Source organism: Rhinatrema bivittatum, chromosome 3 (assembly GCF_901001135.1).
Source record: "Rhinatrema bivittatum chromosome 3, aRhiBiv1.1, whole genome shotgun sequence".
NCBI lineage: Eukaryota > Metazoa > Chordata > Amphibia > Gymnophiona > Rhinatrematidae > Rhinatrema > Rhinatrema bivittatum.
Genome location: NC_042617.1, coordinates 549,383,887 through 549,402,997, shown reverse-complemented (window position 1 = coordinate 549,402,997; position 19,111 = coordinate 549,383,887). Strand labels below are relative to the sequence as shown.

General features: G+C 43.3%; 1 protein-coding gene across 1 annotated transcript in view; it reads right to left on the bottom strand.

The window, feature by feature from the left end:
* The window catches only part of FAM184A (family with sequence similarity 184 member A), a 474,419-nt gene that overhangs the window by 17,308 nt on the left and 438,000 nt on the right, over window positions 1–19,111 (bottom strand). Inside the window, 1 exon segment of the mRNA XM_029596418.1 lies at window positions 18,258–18,442. Coding sequence (XP_029452278.1) covers window positions 18,258–18,442 — 185 coding nt within the window.

The following is a 19,111-nucleotide window of genomic DNA, read 5'->3' as shown; positions in this document are numbered from 1 at the left end:
TTTGATAAGATCCAGAAAGATTTGCAGGAGTGGATAGGACATTATTTTTCCTAGACAGGAAGAGCAAATATTATTAAAATGAATATTCTACCCCATCTACGTTATCTTTTTCAGTATGTAAAGTGTTATTTGCCACAGCGTTTTTTGTTTTTTTTTGTTTTTTTTTACAGTGGTAAATGGTTTTTCCATTTAAAATCAAATACATACATTTGTGCAGCTGAGGAGTAAGATGGAAAAGGCACAAAAAGCTGAAGATCCAGAACAGGCAAAGGAGAGAAGAGAGAATACTAGGGGAAGTGGTGCTTTTCTGGTGTTTATCTGACAAACACCTGTTTTATTTTTTCGCACCAGGGATATTTTTTCAGGGTTTATCAGAAGCCTTAAATATAATTTCTTGACTTTATGGCCCTTGGTGACGAGTGCCGGGCACGCAGTTAGGAACATCATGGGAAGGACTGAGACACCAGATACATCAGTCAAGCGGATCCAAGAGAGTCATTAAAGAAGAACAATGGCGACATCTTTTGAATGCTGGCATGTTGTCCGCCATCTTGAAATGGCATGATGCTAACTCAAACTCAGTCTTGAAGAAAACATGTACTCTTATTTACTGATTTTTTTGATGAGGCTCAAATAAAAAATAAAAATTTTAAGATGAAAAAATAATCCCCTTAGGGAAAAAAAATGACTACAAGCAACTTTACATTTAGAGAAAGCAGAGTTGCTTACCTGTAACAAGTGTTCTTCGAGGACAGCAGGATGTCACTCCTCACACAAGTGACATCATCGGATGGATCCCAGCCCAGAACTTTGAACTCAAAGATTCTAGAGCTTTCAAATATGCCCTACTGAGCATGTGCAGCTAACTTATCACCCTGCCCCCTAGGCAAAGTCCCTCAGTCCATGATATAGCTAATACATGGAGAAACAACTTCTGGGGAGGTGGGTAGGTTTCATGAGGCCTGACATCCCCACAAATGAGTGATTCCCAAGCTACAGGATGCTCACGCAGGACAAAGTGGGGAACCGCACAGTGCTGAAAGCACCACCTTTCTCCCATTTGCCAGTAAAGCAGCTGACCCAAAAACAGGTCTAGGTGGGAATAGAGTTGGGTCCTAGAAAAGAAAACCATAGAAAAGACAGACACAAATACCCCAATGCATAGTAGAGGCGCCTAAGATGTGATGTGAAGTCCAGCGAGAAGCAAACATACCCTCATGGGACTATTCCAGTCAGGGTTTTGGATCAGAGAACCTTGTCAAGCAAAGTAGGTCTAGACCCCCCTGGATACAGGAAAAGGCCTAGAGAATCAACCAAGAGAATAATTTTTGGATGAAGACCACACAGTGTCATTTGGTGTCACAAGAGAACCGAAAAACTAACTGGGGCCAGAAGGCCCTTCAGAAAGAAACTGCGAGCCCCTAGTATCTGAAGGACAGAATGCATATGAAGAAGCACACCAAATCATTGACTGATAGGCACAATGGACAGTAAAACCCAAGCAATACTTGGAAGAAGCAGCAACAGCAGCTAGGTCCATGGCAGACTTTAACTGCCAAACAGCCAGAGAGCCCTGAACACCCAGGACAGACAGAGTGTCAGAGGATGAAAAGAAATCCCTGAAACAGGATGGCTAGCCCCAAACCTCCCAAGTAGGGAAAGTAGGGAGTTAAGCTAGGCCTGAAGCTCACCCATGCTCCATCTTGTCAAAGGTAGACCTATCCATCCTGTCCACAGGATAGCTAAAGTGAGCAGGGAGGCAACTTTGGTCAACCCACTGAAGTAAAAAGCTAAAGGCAGTACTGGCCAGAACTTGGTGAAAAGAACAGGGAAATTCCCTGCAGGTATACACTAAGATATACCACGAATATACTAGCTTCCCCCCCTCCCCTCATCAACATTCTGACTGGAAGCCAGAAGAAGTGAAGAACACAAGGAGGCAGAACCCTGTGCTGCAGGGATAAGAAAAAGCTGCTAGGCTGTATTTATCAACAAAAACAACTCACTGCTGATTCTGGTAGGGAGTTACCCCCCAACCCCCACCAAGGTAGACCTCTCACCATGATAGAAACAGCCGAAACTGAGAGTGAACCTCCTGGGAAAGAAATTCAGAAACTCTCAACCAAGAGACAAAAAGCAGGGATGCCACAAATGCAAACCCTCTGTAGAAACAGGATTTCTTTACCGACTTGGCAACCAAAAGGGTACCAGGGGCAGGGGCAGTCTGATCTCGGAACAGACTGCCCAACAACTTGGACTAGGTATCAATACCCAAGGCCATGATTACGTATAGTTTCCCCAAGGAATCATGCAGTCCAGTAAGGGGAACAACGGAGAAGTAGAGCTCTCAAACCACCACAACAAAAATGTAGCACCTATAAGAACATAAGAACATGCCATGCTGGGTCAGACCAAGGGTTCATCAAGCCCAGCATCCTGTTTCCAACAGTGGCCAATCCAGGCCTTAAGAACCTGGCAAGTACCCAAAAACTAAGCCTATTCCATGTTACTGTTGCTAGTAATTGCAGGGCTATTTTCTAAGTCAACTTAATTAATAGCAGGTAATGGACTTCTCCTCCAAGAACTTATCCAATCCTTTTTTAAACAGTGCTATACTAATTGCACTAACCACATCCTCTGGCAACAAATTCCAGAGTTTAATTGTGCGTTGAGTAAAAAAGAACTTTCTCCGATTAGTTTTAAATGTGCCACATGCTAACTTCACGGAGTGCCCCCCTAGTCTTTCTACTATCTGAAAGAGTAAATAACCGATTCACATCTACCCGTTCTAGAACTCTCATGATTTTAAACTCCTCTATCATATTCCCCCTCAGCAGTCTCTTCTCCAAGCTGAAAAGTCCTAACCTCTATATTGTGGGGTCCCTCATCCCCCAATTCACACAGCCATGGATATGGCGAAAGTTTGAAAGGCATAGAACCTTTCGAACCATATGGCCTAATTTAGAGAACAGGTCTCAATGAGAATGTCGCTGAAGCGGGATTAGAGTACTTACCATCCGTCATGGATCGCAGAAGGACGAGCCAGTGAAGATTGATGGCTCCGTGGATTTCAGGAGTCATCGAGGGATAGCCTGAACCCGGCCCTCTTTGCAGCGGCTCGATATATCGTGATGGCAACAAATTGCAGAGCTTAACTGTGCATTGACTGAAAAATAATTTTCTCCGATTAGTCTTAAATGTGCTACTTGCTAACTTGATGGAATGCCCCCTAGTCCTTTTATCCGAAAGTGTAAATAACCGATTTATATCTACTCATTCAAGAACTCTCATGATCTTAAAGACCTCTATCATATCCCCCCTCAGCCATCTCTTCTCCAAGCTCAACAACCCTTACCTCTTCAGCCTTCCCTCATAGGGGAGTTGTTCCATCCCCTTTATCATTTTGCTTGCCCTTCTCTGTACTTTCTCCATCGCAACTATATCTTTTTTAAGATGCGGCGACCAGAATTGCTCACAGTATTCAAGGTGCGGTCTCACCATGGAGCGATACAGAGGCATTATGACATTTTCCGTTTTATTAACTATTCCCTTCCTAATAATTCCTAACATTCCGTTTGCTTTTGACTGCTGCAGCACACTGAGCCGACGACTTTAAAGTATTATCCACCATGATGCCTAGATCTTTTTCTTGGGTGGTAGTTCCTAATATGGAACCTAACATCGTGTAACTACAGCAAGGGTTATTTTTCCCTATGTGCAACACATTGATCTTGTCCACATTAAATTTCATCTGCCATTTGGATGCCCAATCTTCCAGTCTTGCAAGGTCCTCCTGTAACGTATCACAATCCGCTTGTGATTTAACTACTCTGAATAATTTGATAGCGACCTGAAAGAAATGAGAGAGGACCCCGAGGAACAGGTACCCCGTTAGGATAAAGTCCAAAAGTTGGAGAGGCAGAGTAGCTAGGTATGGAAAGCGAATCCCATCCATAAGGAGTTCCCTTGCTAACTTGATTAGATAGCAAAAAGTGTAGGTTTTTGTATCCGGGATGCATGACGTCATCACGGGAACGCACCTGAGGTTTACGCCAAAGAGAGAATAAGAAGCAGGGCCGCGCGGCGCGCGTTCCCTATGATACCTGGACAACATGGCGGGATGCAGCACCCAAGCTGGACTGGGGATGCTGCAAAGGACGGCAGGCAGACGCCGTGGCAGCCAGACGTCCATCAACCGCAGGAGTCGTCACAAAAAAGGTAAGGTGGGCGGAGTGGAGACGTTGGGCAGCGACAGTCGTAACACTTAGCATAAGAACATAAGAAATTGCCATGCTGGGTCAGACCAAGGGTCCATCAAGCCCAGCATCCTGTTTCCAACAGAGGCCAAAACCAGGCCACAAGAACCTGGCAATTACCCAAACACTAAGAAGAACCCATGCTACTGATGCAATTAATAGCAGTGGCTATTCCCTAAGTATAATTGATTAATAGCCATTAATGGACTTCTCCTCCAAGAACTTATCCAAACCTTTTTTGAACCCAGCTACACTAACTGCACTAACCACCTCCTCTGGCAACAAATTCCAGAGCTTTATTGTGCGTTGAGTGAAAAATGTTTTTCTCCGATTAGTCTTAAATGTGTTACTTGCTAACTTCATGGAGTGCCCCCTAGTCCTTCTATTATTCGAAAGTGTAAATAACCGAGTCACATCTACTCGTTCAAGACCTCTCATGATCTTAAAGACCTCTATCATATTCCCCCTCAGCCTCTCATAAGGGACTTTGTCAAACGCCTTCTGAAAATCCAAATACACTACATCTACCAGTTCACCTTTATCCATATGTTTATTAACTCCTTCAAAATAATGACGCAGATTTGTTAGGCAAGACTTCCCTTGGGTAAATCTATGTTGACTGTGTTCCAGTAAACCATGTCTTTCTGTATGCTCTACGATTTTGATCTTTAGAATAGTTTCCACTATTTTTCCCGGCACTGAAGTCAGGCTCACTGGTCTATAGTTACCCGGATCACCCCTGGAGTCCTTTTTAAATATTGGGGTAACATTGGCCACCCTCCAGTCTTCAGGTACAATGGATGATTTTAATGATAGGTTACAAATTTTAACTAATAGATCAGAAATGTCATTTTTGAGTTCCTTTAGTACCCCAGGATGCATACCATCCAGTCCAGGTGATTTGCTACTTTTTAGTTTGTGAATCTGCCCTACTACATCTTTCCAGTTCACAGTGATTTGGTTTAGTTCATCTGACTCATCACCCTTGAAAACCATCTCCGGAACTGGTATCTCCCCAACATCCTCATTAGTAAACACGGAAGCAAATAATTCATTTAGTCTTTCTGCAATGGCCTTATCCTCCCTAAGAGCCCCTTTAACCCCTCGCGGTCATCTAATGGTCCAACCGACTCCCTCACAGGTTTCTTGCTTCAGATATATTTTAAAAAGGTTTTATTATGAGTTTTTGCCTCTATGGCCAACTTCATTTCAAATTCTCTCTTTGCCTGTCTTATCAATGTTTTACACTTAGCTTGACAATGCTTATGTTTTATCCTATTTTCTTCAGATGGATCCTTCTTCCAATTTTTGAAGGATTTTTTTTTTGGCTAAAATAGCCTCTTTCACCTCACCTTTTAACCATTATAGTAATCGTTTTGCCTTCCTTCCAACCTTTCTTAATGTGTGGAATATATTTGGACTGTGCCTCTAGGATTGTATTTTTAAACAATTTCCATGCCTGTTGAACACTTAACCTTTGCAGCTGCACCTTTCAGTTTTTTTCTAACTATTTTCCTCATTTTATCAGTTTCCCTTTTGAAAGTTTAGTGTTAGAGCTGTAGATTTACGTATTGTGCTCCTTCCAGTTATTAGTTTAAATTTGATCATGTTATGATCACTGTTGCCAAGTGGCCGCACCACCATTACCTCTCTCACCAAATTCTGCGTTCCACTAAGAATTAAATCTAAAATAGCACCCTCTCTTGTTGGTTCCTGAACCAATTGCTTCATGAAGCAGTCATTTATTACAATCCAGGAACTTTATGTCTCTAGCAAGTCCTGATGTTACATTTACCCAGTCAAAATTGGGGTAATTGAAATAATGGCTATTCACAACTCAGCCTAAGGAAGAATCAGCGATTCCGACCTGCATTTTACCATTTTCTCCTGCAGCCAAAATTATTAAACAGGCCTTTTTCAAGTATTGGCATGTTTTACAGACACATGAAGTTTTTCATTCTTACCCACGGATTACTTTTTCTCTGGCAACAAATTTGCGTGATCGATTGGTACATTCAGATTTTTCCCCTCCATTAGCCATTACTACTGAACATTCTGGTTCTCATAGACCTTGTCAATCATGCTCAGTATGTACAAATTCCATGAACATTGAAGAATTTTTACAATTACCATCTGGTTTCAAAATTTATCTCAAACATCATACTACATGCAATTCTACCATGGTGATATATTTAATTAAATGTCCCTGCAATTTGATGTACATAGGTAAAACCAAGCGGATGTTGAAAAAGAGAATGATCGAGCATTGATCAAAAATAAGAACTGGTCGTATGGAAGAGCCCTTGGTAACCCATTGTAGACAACATGAACATTCTTTTGACGATTTAACATTTTGTGTCATTGATCAGGTAGTTCAACATTGGCGGAGAGGTAATCAAGGTTTACATCTTCTCCGTGTAGAACAACGTTGGATTTACAAATTAAACACAGTTAATCCTTTTGGTTTAAACACAGAATTGGACTTACATTTTTTTTTGGGTTAAACCTTATTGCTATAAGATGTGTATTTGAAAAAGTATCATCTTTGTTTTTCCCCCGTCATCTACCTGATGTCATAACAGTTTATTTGGATATCCTCATTTGCATAGAGTGACGTCCTAATCTCGTTCTTGGCACCAACAAGATATTTAAAGCAATGCTCTCGTCAGCCTCGGTTCCTCCGTTTCTGCTACAAGACGGTTGAGACGATGTTCCCGATGAGAAATGGTAGCCCTTCATAGAAGCTAAGTATTGCTGTTTTATTTTTGATTATTTCTGCATATATATTGAAATTGGATTTTTTGTTGTAATGTTTACAGATATAGTAAAACTCTTGGATTAATGCCCCTGAAGAAGTACTATGTGTGTGAAACACGGCCGTGTTGGGCGCTGAAAATTCCTGGATTGGGATTTTTTATATAAAAAACCCAGAAAAACTAAAAAAAAAAAAAAGTAGTTTTGAAATAAATTTGTGTGAAGGTGGATGATAGAGAAGACCGGCTGGTTTTGATTATAAACACAGCAACTGGCCTGCTGACACCTTCATGGAGGCTATTTATAATATTGATAGTTGTGTTCCCATTTTTTGATTACTAGGTAATTGAAATCTCCCATTATTATTGCACTGCCAAATTGGTTAGCTTCCCTGATTTCTCTTAGCATGTCATCATCTGTCTGACTACTTTGTCCAGGTGGACGGTAGAATACTCCTATCACTATACTCTTACCCAACACACTTGGGATTTCTATCCATATAGATTCTACTGAGCATTTAGTCTCTTGTATGATCTTTATCCTGTTGGACTCTATACCCTCCCGGACATAAAGTGCCACACTCCCACCAAGGTGATCCTCCCTATCATTGTGATATAATTTGTACCCTGATATAGCACTGTCCCATTGGTTATCCTCCTTCCACCAAGTCTCTGTGATGCCAATTATGCCAATCTCATCATTTACTGCTATACACTCTCACTTTCCCATCTTACTTCTTAGACTTCTGGCATTGGCATACAGACATTTCAAAGTGTGTTTTTTGTTTGTATTAATAACCTGCTTCTCAGTTGTTTGGGATAATTTGGAAATCATTAGCTTTGGTGATTTTTTACATATAGGCACATGGACTACGTTTTCTTTTATTGGAACCTCTCTGTTGGGCTGTCCTAACTCTCCTGTTTCATTAGTATGCTTCAAGGATACATTGCTCCGAACCATGCACTGCTGAATGACTGTAGGCTTTCCCCCTTGTTCTAGTTTAAAAGCTGTACTTGTTTTAGATGCACTCAGCTATTAACGCCTGCTCCAGGCAGGTGTTAATAGATGACAGTTCAATGTGCGTCTGAGATGCACATTTTTTTTTCGCATCGGGAGAAAATGCCTAATATCCTCATTCACATGCATTTGCATGTGATAAGCACTATTAGATTCACTCTGTGTTGGATGTACGTTGAATAAACGCTAATCCCCTTATTGCATTAGGGGATTGATTAGCGCCTATTCAACTCGCGTCAGACTGCGGGTTAACAGTACGCTCGGCTGAGCGCACTGTATTGCATCGGCCCCCAAGTGCCCTCCTTGATTTTTGTGGGAAATTATTTTAAGGAGCTAGCTTGTGGAAGAATCTTGTAATGCAATAGAAAGTATTGAAGCAGAGAATCACTAATATTATTAGTGTAATTATTTGATATAAGGCCTAAAAGTTCTGAGAATAAATATGCTGTTTTTCTTAGCCTGCTTGTAACAAAAACATGTCCTGAGATTAGATATATTAAAGAGCCTAACTGCAGATATCAGAGGAAAACAGGACTGTAGCCATTTGGCCACACCTAACTGTTTGCTGATGTGATAAGGACAGTTGGGGCCTCAAGAACTCATAGGAGAGTCCCAGAGGTCAGAAGAATTAACTTAAAAAGAGCAACATGAGACAAGCAGTTTGAAATCTGAGAAAGAACAGCTTGGAAGAATAACTTGTGAACATTAACAGTGGTTAATGAAGTGCCTGATGAGCTGTTGCTGATTTCTCAGCCCTGTGTTCCCAGATCTACAAAGATATATCAGACTCACATTGGGGAAGTATTTTTGTGAATTCTCTTTAATGCAAACTCTAATCTTGTAGGCTTTTATTGCTTATTCTCAGACTTAAGTAAACTTCTATACTTGTAAATACGTGTGCTGTATATTCTGTGACATATAACCTACCATCAGCCACCTTTTATACTATTGTCCCATCGAACACTAAGGTGCGAAACAGATACCTTGACATGATTACGGTGGTCCTACTATCCCTAGCATGGCTGTGTATGACATAGAAAAGAGAATGCCTCTCTCTAGCTTCGGAGGAACTTGGAGGAGTTTACACCCACACCATACCTAAATCGGGCATGATGCACTCCACTGTTGCACTACCTCCTAATAGAGTCAGCATGTACAGTGTGATTATGGCATCTCTAGTGCCACTGGGGTTCTGATTATGGTTGTCCCTGGTGGTGGGTGGCATTGCCATTATGGTACCCACGGTACCTGACAACACTGCAAGAGGCTGATCACAGCCCTTGAATTGGAGTTGTGAATGGCTCACCACCTTTTCTGTCGCATAGCGGCCCATAGTAACAGACAGTGCCTATGTCGCTCTGTGGTAGTGCCCTGCGAAATCTGACCATGTCCACCACTGCCCAAAGTGGCAATGGTGCCCTCCTTGGTGCTCACAAGCGATGGATCACATCTATGCACCGATGCTGTGCCCAGGGTTCCAACGGTGCTTGATCGTGCCACGGGTTCCAACGGTGCTTGATCGTGACATGCAGCGCCATCGATGGCACCTGAGATGCCAGACGTTGACACCTGGGTGGCACCCATGGTGTACACAGCACCCAAAGGTGCCGATGACTTGCAAACAAACACCACAAGATGAAAATGTCCCAGAGTTGGCAGAATCTATGGTCTGGCAGTACGGATGACACCCAAGGTGCCCAATGGCAGAGACCCTGTGGCACCAATGCACCACTGGGTTCCTCACAGTAGCAACATGCCGCATCGGTGCCCAAAGCAACAGATGGTCAGTGTCCTCAATGTTTCCCCTCAGCTCAGTTATATGTCCAAGAGCATCAATGCTGTAGTCTCAATGGTGTCCATGCCACTGCCTATGGCTAACGCTAGATTTGACAGTAACTCTGGTACTTGTCAGCTCCAATGGTTCTCGAAGCCCTGCAAGGGCCTCTGATGCGCCACAATCCCAGTGCCTTTGGTGCTGTATGGCAGCTCCGGTCACTTGACAGCATCAGCACCCATGGCACCCAACAGCCTTACTCCATCGATAGCATAGCTCGATGCCCCTTGGTGTCCCTTCCAGACACCATAAGAGGGTTCGTTGGCACACCCAACGCTCAGTAGCCTCAAGGGCACCAGACCATGGTGCACACCCTGGAAGTCTCAGCAGTCTAGGGTGCCTCAGGTTGATGGTGGCCCCCAGCACTTGATGATGGGGCCATCACTCTTGTGGCCTAGGGCTTCCATAATGCTCAAGGACTCTTAGGATCCCTGGATCCTGGCAAGTCGATGGCCTCTAGGATGACCAGGTGATTGATGGTGATCCCGGTACCCTCTGGTAGCGATGGTGCTCGACATCATTGAGAGCAGTCACAAATGACATCAATGATGAACACCCCTGATAGCTTCCATGGCGCTCGTTAGCCTTGAGGGCAGCCTCGCACCAGAATGGCATTGAGGGAGACACCTCGATGGCATTGAGGGTAGCACCAATGGTGTTGAGAGTGACTATGGCGCTCAATGGCAGTCCTGGTCCCTGATGTGGTCTTGACCATAATGTTGAGGTCAGTGCAGCTACACTGTCACTTCGAGGCTCATGGTACTCAATGAGGCTCGAGTTGATGCTGTTCTTCCGGTGCATCGGGAACCCATGGTGCTCGATGGCAGATCTGGCACACAATGGCACCCTTTGATATTTATGGCACAGAAGGGCTCCCTCCCCCAGTCAGGGCAATCTACAGCATGTATGGCACTTGATGGTGCCCATTTTGATGGCCCTTATAGCATTGAGGGCAGTCATGCTCCTCGATGGCATCAAGGGTGACCATGGTGCTCAATGGCAGTCCTGGTCCTGACATCGACACATCACACCATTGGTGGGCTGGCACAGGCATGCATGGGCAATCATTACTGGATAAGGCACTGAAGATGCAAGCAGCAATGCTGCTTGCCCAGGCTCTCTCACAAGGAGACTGCATTACCATCCCTGCAAGCAGAAGGGGAGGCTACATCGTTCAGCGATCCTTCCCGTGGAGACCAGTTCCTTAGAATGCGGGGAGCATGAGCTCTCCTCCCACTGCTGCCCAGGTAGAACTCAGGCTAGTCCCCAGGCTCTGTGGCCTGTCCAGATTACTCATGGACTTCATTCTGTCAGTCCTGTCAACACCAGACAAAGGCACAAAAACAGACAGATCAAGGAGAGGACACAAACTAAACTGCAGATGCAGCATTTATTTAAGGAATAGAATTAGACTCTGCCAGGCAGCACAGAGACTAAGGCTTGCCATGTGGCTGGCAGATAGTTGAAAGGAAGAGATAATAATAAACAAAAAAGAAAAACTATCGTAAGAAAAAGAAAAACAGCTGCATCTCCAGAAAAAATGACAACAAAAGCTGTGAGGAGAGAGCAAAGCACAGAAAAATAAAAAGCCTGAGGGACTCTGACTAAGGGACAGGGAGTTAACTACAGCTGAACATGCTCAGTAGGGCATGTTTGAATGCTCTATAATCGTTGAGATCAAAGTTCCGTGCCAGGCTCTATCTGATGATGTCACCCATGTGTGAAGTCTGACATCCTGCTTGTCCTTGAATACAACATACATATCTTTTCATGTTAGCTGAAGAAAACAGACTTGTGCAGTACCAGTTGCTGCACAGGTTACCTCACACATGATCAGAAAGACCTTTAATTTCTTTCAGAGCTCTCAGAGAGCTATCTGCCTCAGTATTATCACACATCACTTCCCACTTGTATGGCTGTCCTGCTTGTCCACAGAGAATACTTCTGATGATGCCTTGTGAAACATATTGTGTACATTTATCAGGAAAATCTCTTAAAAGCTGCTTAACTGTTTGCAGACATCTTGGGATGGAGATAATTGAAGAAAAATCAAAAGAATGGCGTGAAGCAGAGCACCTACTGAGATCAGCATAAACTGGCTGATGTGTCAATAATAAGCCAACATGCCTAACCAAAGACAATAAGAACACTAAATAAGAAAAAGAAAAAAAAAAACTCCGAAAAATATTCATGATAGCACACAACAGTGCAAATCCAGCAATACACTCTTCCTCAAACAGGCAAAATTTAAACTAAATGGCAGTCAGCCTAATATTGCACAGGACTCTACCTGCACATGCTCAGAAATGTTTTCTGAAAAGTTCTGCGGATATTTATTTATTTAGGAAACTTATATTCCGCTGATCCTCCAGTCTCAGCGGATTATAGCGAAACATTCAACAAATAACACATTCTACTAACAGCACAAGACTACGCTTACTTTAATTACTTCACACTTTATATATTACTCCTAGGGAATTCTGCGCACAAAAACTTAAAATTCTGCAAACTTTATATTAATCAAAATAACACAATTTACATGAGTCTTTAAGTAATTACATTTTAAATTAATACAGAAAAAAGTTAAAGATGCATAATTTTAAATATTTTGAGCAGAATTTCCCTAGAAATTCACTGTAAGAGTGTCCCTTCCACTCACTCTCCCTACTCCCCTGGCCACTTTGCCCTCTCAGGCCCCAACTCCTCCACCTGCCAGTATCTCTCCCCTCCACCTCTAGGCTTAACCCCTTTCACTCTATTGCCAGTCCCAGAGTTTGACCGCATTCTCAGTACTGCCCCTCACACAGGCTCCCTCTGTCCCTCCCTCTCTCACACACACGCTCCCTTCTCTCTAATATACACACACACACACTCATACAGGCTCCCTCACTTTCTCGCACACACACACACACATCCCCATATACAGGGCCTTCTTTCTTGCATACACACCCACACAAGCTCCCTTTCTCTCTCACACATACATCCTCACATAGGTTACCTATGTCTCTCTCTCACGCACCCATTCACACAGGCTCTGTCTCACACATACACAATCCCTTCACACAGGCTAGCACCCTCACAGTCACATGATCCCTTTTTCATACACATGAGCTCCCAATCTCTCTCACACATACACACTCCTTCACAATCTCCTCATATAGGCTCTCTCAACCCACACTCAAGCATCCCCTGCCCCTCCCCGCTCTAACACACACACACACATTATCTCTCACCGGGGCCTTCCTTCTTCGCCACAAGCGGAGCACACTCCGTTCGCGGCACATGGGGGCCTTCCTTCTTCGTTGCGAACAGAGCGCGTCCTGTGGCATGTGTGGGACACTTTCCATTCGCGGCATGCTAGGGTCTCTATTTTCTGCGCAGAATTGCCAAAATTGCAATTTTGCACGTGGGAGGGGGCTGTGAAAATCCGGGACTAATATGTGGACCGGCACTTTTAATTACTTCATGCTTTATTTATGGACCGGCACCTAATAAAAAGGGATCCCAGCCCCAAAATCTAAGATAGACAGTCAGCGACAGCTGAGATGAAAAAATAGGATTTAAGGAGCTTTCTGAAACGGAGCATGACCATTTTGGTTCTCAACTCCTCAGGGAGGTTATTCCACAGAGTAGGGCCTGCTATCTGGAAAATACATTTTCTAGACTTGGTTAGTCGTACATATCTGAGGTGAGGGTCTTGAGTAAGTTTTGTGAAGAGGAAAGGAGACAACGAGCAGGTTGATATTTCTGGATTGCTGAAGCCAAAACAAGGAAGGGTGAGTTCATGAAGGGCCTTAAAGTCCCACATCAGCGTTTGGAACTTTACACGCCAGCTGATGGGTAAGCAGTGCAAAGTAGCTAGGACTGGAAAGATGTGATTGCACAATGGAGTTCCTGTGATGAGCTGAGCCATAGAGTTTTGTACAAGCAGAAGTACCTGTGAGAGCTAATAAAACCTAGGAACAGAGAGTTACAATAGTCCAGCGATGATAAAACAAGGGATTACACAACAGTATGAAAATCAGTGTAGCTGAGAAGTCTCTTTAAAGGGCGTAGTAAGCAGAGTTTGTAATAGGATGACTGCATTAGTGTGTCAATGTGGGGTCGCAGCGACAGGGAGGAGTCAATGATAACCCCCAAACTGCATGCCCTTAATTGGATTGGAATGGCATGTCCTTCAAAGGAGTAAAGTGAGTGAAATTCCTCCGGCTGAATACAGGATAAAAGCATGATTTCAGTTTTTTTTTTTTTTTTTTTAAATGTTAAGGACTAACCTGCCATTCTGCATTCATTCTTTAATCTTTGTCAGACACATACGGGCCGAAGCAGTAAAGTGCGCTCAGGCTGAGCGCACTGTTAGCCCCTATTTGGCGGTGCGTTTTCGACGTGCTATTTTTACCCCTTATAGAGTAAGGGGTAATAGCGCGTGGAAAACGCGTGGCCAACCCCCCAAAACTAATAGCGCCCGCAACATACAAATGCATGTTGATGGGCCTATTAGCCAATCCCGCGCGATACAGAAAGTAAAATGTGCAGCGAAGCATCTGTGTATAGTTTGAACGAAACTTCCAAGTCACACAGAACAGAACAGAACAGAAAGAGGCAAGGTAAATATTGACGAGAGTAGGAGAAAGCAAAGAGCCCTGAGGGACACCTGTGGTGAGTGGATGTATTGCAGAAGAAATGTCCCCTATTGCCACTTGGTATTGATGATGAGAAAGGAAAGAAAAGAACCAGGAATGGACTGTGGATGAGATACTTAGGGGCGGATTTTAAATGCCCTGCGCGCGCAGAGCCCCGGGACGCGCGTAAGTCCCGGGGTTTTTTAAAAGGGGCGGGAGGGAGCGTGTCGGGGGGCGTGGCAGAATGACGCGGCGTTTTGGGGGCGGTGATGCGGGCGTGGTTTCGGCCCGGGGGCATGGCCGCGGCCTCCGGACCAGCCCCCAGGACCGGAACACGGAGTGGGGCAGCTGGCCAGCGCGCGCAGATTTACGTCTGCTTTTAGCAGGCGTAAATCATGAAACAAAGGTAAGGGGGGGGTTTAGATAGGGCCGGGGGAGTGGGTTAGGTAGGGGAAGGGAGGGGAAGGTGGGGGGAGGGCGAAGGAAAGTTCCCTCCGAGGCCGCTCCGAAATCGGAGCGGCCTCGGAGGGAACAGGCAGCGCGCGCTGGGCTCGGCACGCGCAGGTTGCACAAATGTGCACCCCCTTGTGCGCGCCGACCCCAGATTTTATAAGATACACGTGGCTACGCGCGTATCTTATAAAATCCAGCGTACTTTTGTTTGCGCCTGGTGCGCGAACAAAAGTACGCGATCGCGCAATTTATTTAAATCTACCCTTTAGTGTTTCCAAGTGACTAAGCAGTAGACAATGATTTAGGGTGTTAAAAGGAGACAATATATCCAGTAAGATGAGAGAGTATTTTGTACCTGAGTCAAAACCTTGGCAAATCATATCAAAACTGGAAATTAGTAAGGACTCTGTATTATGTAGTGGGTGGAATCCAAATTGTGAACTATTAAAGAGGATGTTATCATCCAGGAATTCTTGGAGCTGGATATGGATTACTTTTTCAATAATTTTTGAGAGTATGGCAAGGAGGAAATGGGATGATAGAGTTTTGTGGAGTCCAAATTAGCCATCTTTAACAGAGGATGGACAATAGCAACCTTAACAGAGGTTGACAAGGCACCCTTGGATAGGGAAGCATTGACTATCTCTGAGTGAAGAATTTTGATCAAGGCAGAAGAGATGAGTTGAATGAGCAAAAGATGTCTTTCATGTGCCCCAGAATTGTAGTAACGTCAGCACATGACGTAGGAGATAAAGAGTGCTACGAAGCATTAGAGGGATGATGAATTGATAGTGGCAGTCTTAAGGGGTTTGAAAAAAGAACCATCTATTTGAGCAATCTTCTTAGAGATGTTACCCAGGTAGAGAATCCATCAAGCTAGGTTGAGAGGACAGTGCACAAATCTCATCTTTGGGTGCATTTCCTCAATCTGAGGGTAAGTTCTGTTCGTACGACTCACATTGAATGTCAAAGTGGCCCCTAACCCCTACACTAATACATACCTCACATCGAGTTACTAGATGGGCCTCCCATATAGATATAAATACCTATCTAGGGTCAGGGCATTATGGCTAGTCTCTCTCTCTCTCTCATAGTAAACATGGTCCCCCCAGTGGTTGTATGTAGGAAATACCACATTCTGGCACTTATCTCAAAGTGCAAAAAACTGTTCGCAATTTGCGGTAACTTAGCTCTTCACATAGGTATTAGTGCAAATTGCGATAAATTCCCTATTACCATAAAACATGCCCCTTTTCCCATCGCATGGATATTTACCACATTTTGATAAATCCAGGCCTCAGTTTTAAGTATAGCACATTCATTTCGCAAATTTTGCCTACTGGCATAAACATGAAAGAGTGAGTCATTCAGCACAAATGAATATACATTATAACAATCAGAACACTGTGGAATTGGACTGTTTTTTACCTTATTTGTATAACATTCCAGTGAATTTTCTTTTATTTATTTAACATAATTCAGGTTATGGTTATGAAATATCAAATTATTAGAATCCCATTTTTCATTCAAATTTAATTTCTAAGGAGTTATGTGAGTTTATAGTTTTTGAAAGTTCTTCCTGCTTAGTTATGTACACCTTTATGAATGTAAGTAAATGCTAGTATTGCTGTGTTGAGCTTTATCAAAATCTCATGAGACATCTCAATGATGAATGCAAAGCATTCAGAGTGAAGTCAAATGAAGAAACTTTTAAAGGAAGAAACTTGTAAACAAAGCCATACATCTTTTATTCAAAAGGAAAAGAAAATACAAAACATTTGTTAGGATGAAGCAGAAAACAGAAAAAGAGTAAAACCTAAATAGAAAGAAATAAAGCGAAGAAATAGGTAAGTAAATATTTTGAATTTTTTAGGATCAGTGGTTCCAAAACATACTCTACTGACCCAAAATGACAATGAGATTTTTAGAATAAACATATAGAATATGCATGAGATAATTGCATAAAGTAGATATCTAGCATATATAAATATATTTCATGCTTATTCACTGTATATATTCTGAAAATCTGATTGCTTGTGGGATGAACAGGACTAGTTTGGAAACCGTTCATCTAGATCAGGGGTGTGCAAACAGGGGGGCCGAGAATGTCATATCAGGGAGAAGTTCTTGCGGCCGCCAGTGGACCTGATCCCACTGGTGGCCGAAAAAGAGAGAGAGGGACCGTGCAGCCGCCAGTGGACTTCATCCCACCAGCAGTTAAGCAAAGGACACCCCCATTTGTGCAGGCTCGCAGTATTAGAACTCGTGAGAGTAGCACTTTCTCTATGCTGATCTTGCAATGCATCAGATAAGCATGTAGGAAGTGCTGGTCCTGCCAGTTTTTAATATCACGGGGCCTGCACAGAGGAGGAGGCAGCAGAACAGGTTTCAGTGTCAGAAACAGCAACAAGTGATCAGCTCCTCCCCAACAGCAGGAATGAGAAAGGCTTCAAGACTGCCGTCAAAACAAAGAGAGGGGCCTGCCTTCAGTGAATGTGTGTCAGAATGGGATCTGTGTGTTTGTGAGAGAGAATATGAGTGCCTGCCCTGGGGGGGGGGGGGGGGGGGGTGGAGAGAGAGAGAGAGAGAAAATATGAGTGTCTGCCTTGGGGGGAGATAGATAGATATGTCAAAGTTTCTCACCAACCAATCAACTGTTTAACTGTTTGCCAAATAGAAGACACACACACGTATAAATACATAATGGGGCAGATTTTCAAAGGGGTACGCGTGTAAGTCCCGGGGCTTTCATGGGGGAGGGGGGGCGTCGTGGCAGTGTGTCATCTGGGGCGGGGCCTCGGGCGTGGTTCCAGCCCGGGGGCGTGGCCAGGCTCCGAAACTGCTCCTGGGCTGGGGAATCGCGCAGCCGGCGCGCGCGAGTTATGTCTGCCTCGGGCAGGCATAACTCTTCAAAGGTAGGCAGGGTGGGTTAGATAGGGGGAGGGGAAGGTGCGGGGAGGTGGAAGGGAATGGAGGCAGGCTGCGCGGCTTGGCGCACACAGGCTGCCGATTTTGCACAGCCTTGCGCGCGCCGACCCCAGATTTTAAAGGATACACGCAGCTACGCGCGTATCTATTAAAATCCGGCGTACTCTTTTTCGCGACTGGTGCGCGAACAAAAGAACGTGCGGGCGTACTTTATTAAAATCTACCCCGATATATACATGATGCAACCCAACTTTGGTGAGGGGGGGCAACAAATTATATGGATGGAAGGGGGGGCTGAGGCTGAAAATGTTTGCTCAGTCCTGATCTAGATAATGCTGCTGCTTTGGCAAAGGAAGAGATCATATTAAATCAGAGAGATAATACATACTATACCTTATCTGCTGGTTGGCGTCACTCCGTATTCTAAGAATCTCATTCCCCTTAAATTCTAACTCCTTGGTTAACGTGTTTATGTTCTCATGTAATGTCACAACTTTTTTATCTAGTTCAGAAATATGGTGGTCTCTATGGTTTAGTTCATCCTGTAGACCTGATATTCTGTTCAGAAACTTCTTTTCCTACGAGTCAAGCAACAATAGCTTCAAAATGACTTCCATTTACAAATGCAAAATATGTGAAGCTCAGTTTCATATCCCAAAAGAATCAAATGAGAAGACACATAGAAAACTTACAGTAGAAGAAATAGGAGTCGATAAATGCATTATGGGTGATATTTTATTATTGAACTAACAGAATATATCTCATTAGCTTTTATTAGGGAGTATTTTTTCACTGGAGAAATGATTAGAGCTTCTGCTTAACTTGAACGCAGAGTGTAAAACTTTACAGGCAAAATAAATACCTGTTTTTTATTTATTTAAAAGTGTTTGTAAATCACACAATCCAAAGGTCAAGGTGATTTCCAAAAAAACATACATAATTCTCAAAAAAATACAATACAATTGACTTTTTCAATTATGTGTTTTTATAGCAGTTTCTGTATTTTTCTGGTTGTTTGCTGTTTTAAAAATATTTCATTCATCTCTTTCATTTTTGACTGATAGAATGGTTATTTTTTTCTTTTTTGTTTAGTTTTAAGTATTTGGTTCAGTACCAATAATTTATTAGTACACTGACTGATAATATAAACTGATCTTAAAATATCTGGAAAATTAAACATAACAAATTTTTTTTTTTTTTAAATCAACAAAATTATTTGTTCTGTATTCCAGGGAATTCCTTCTAGG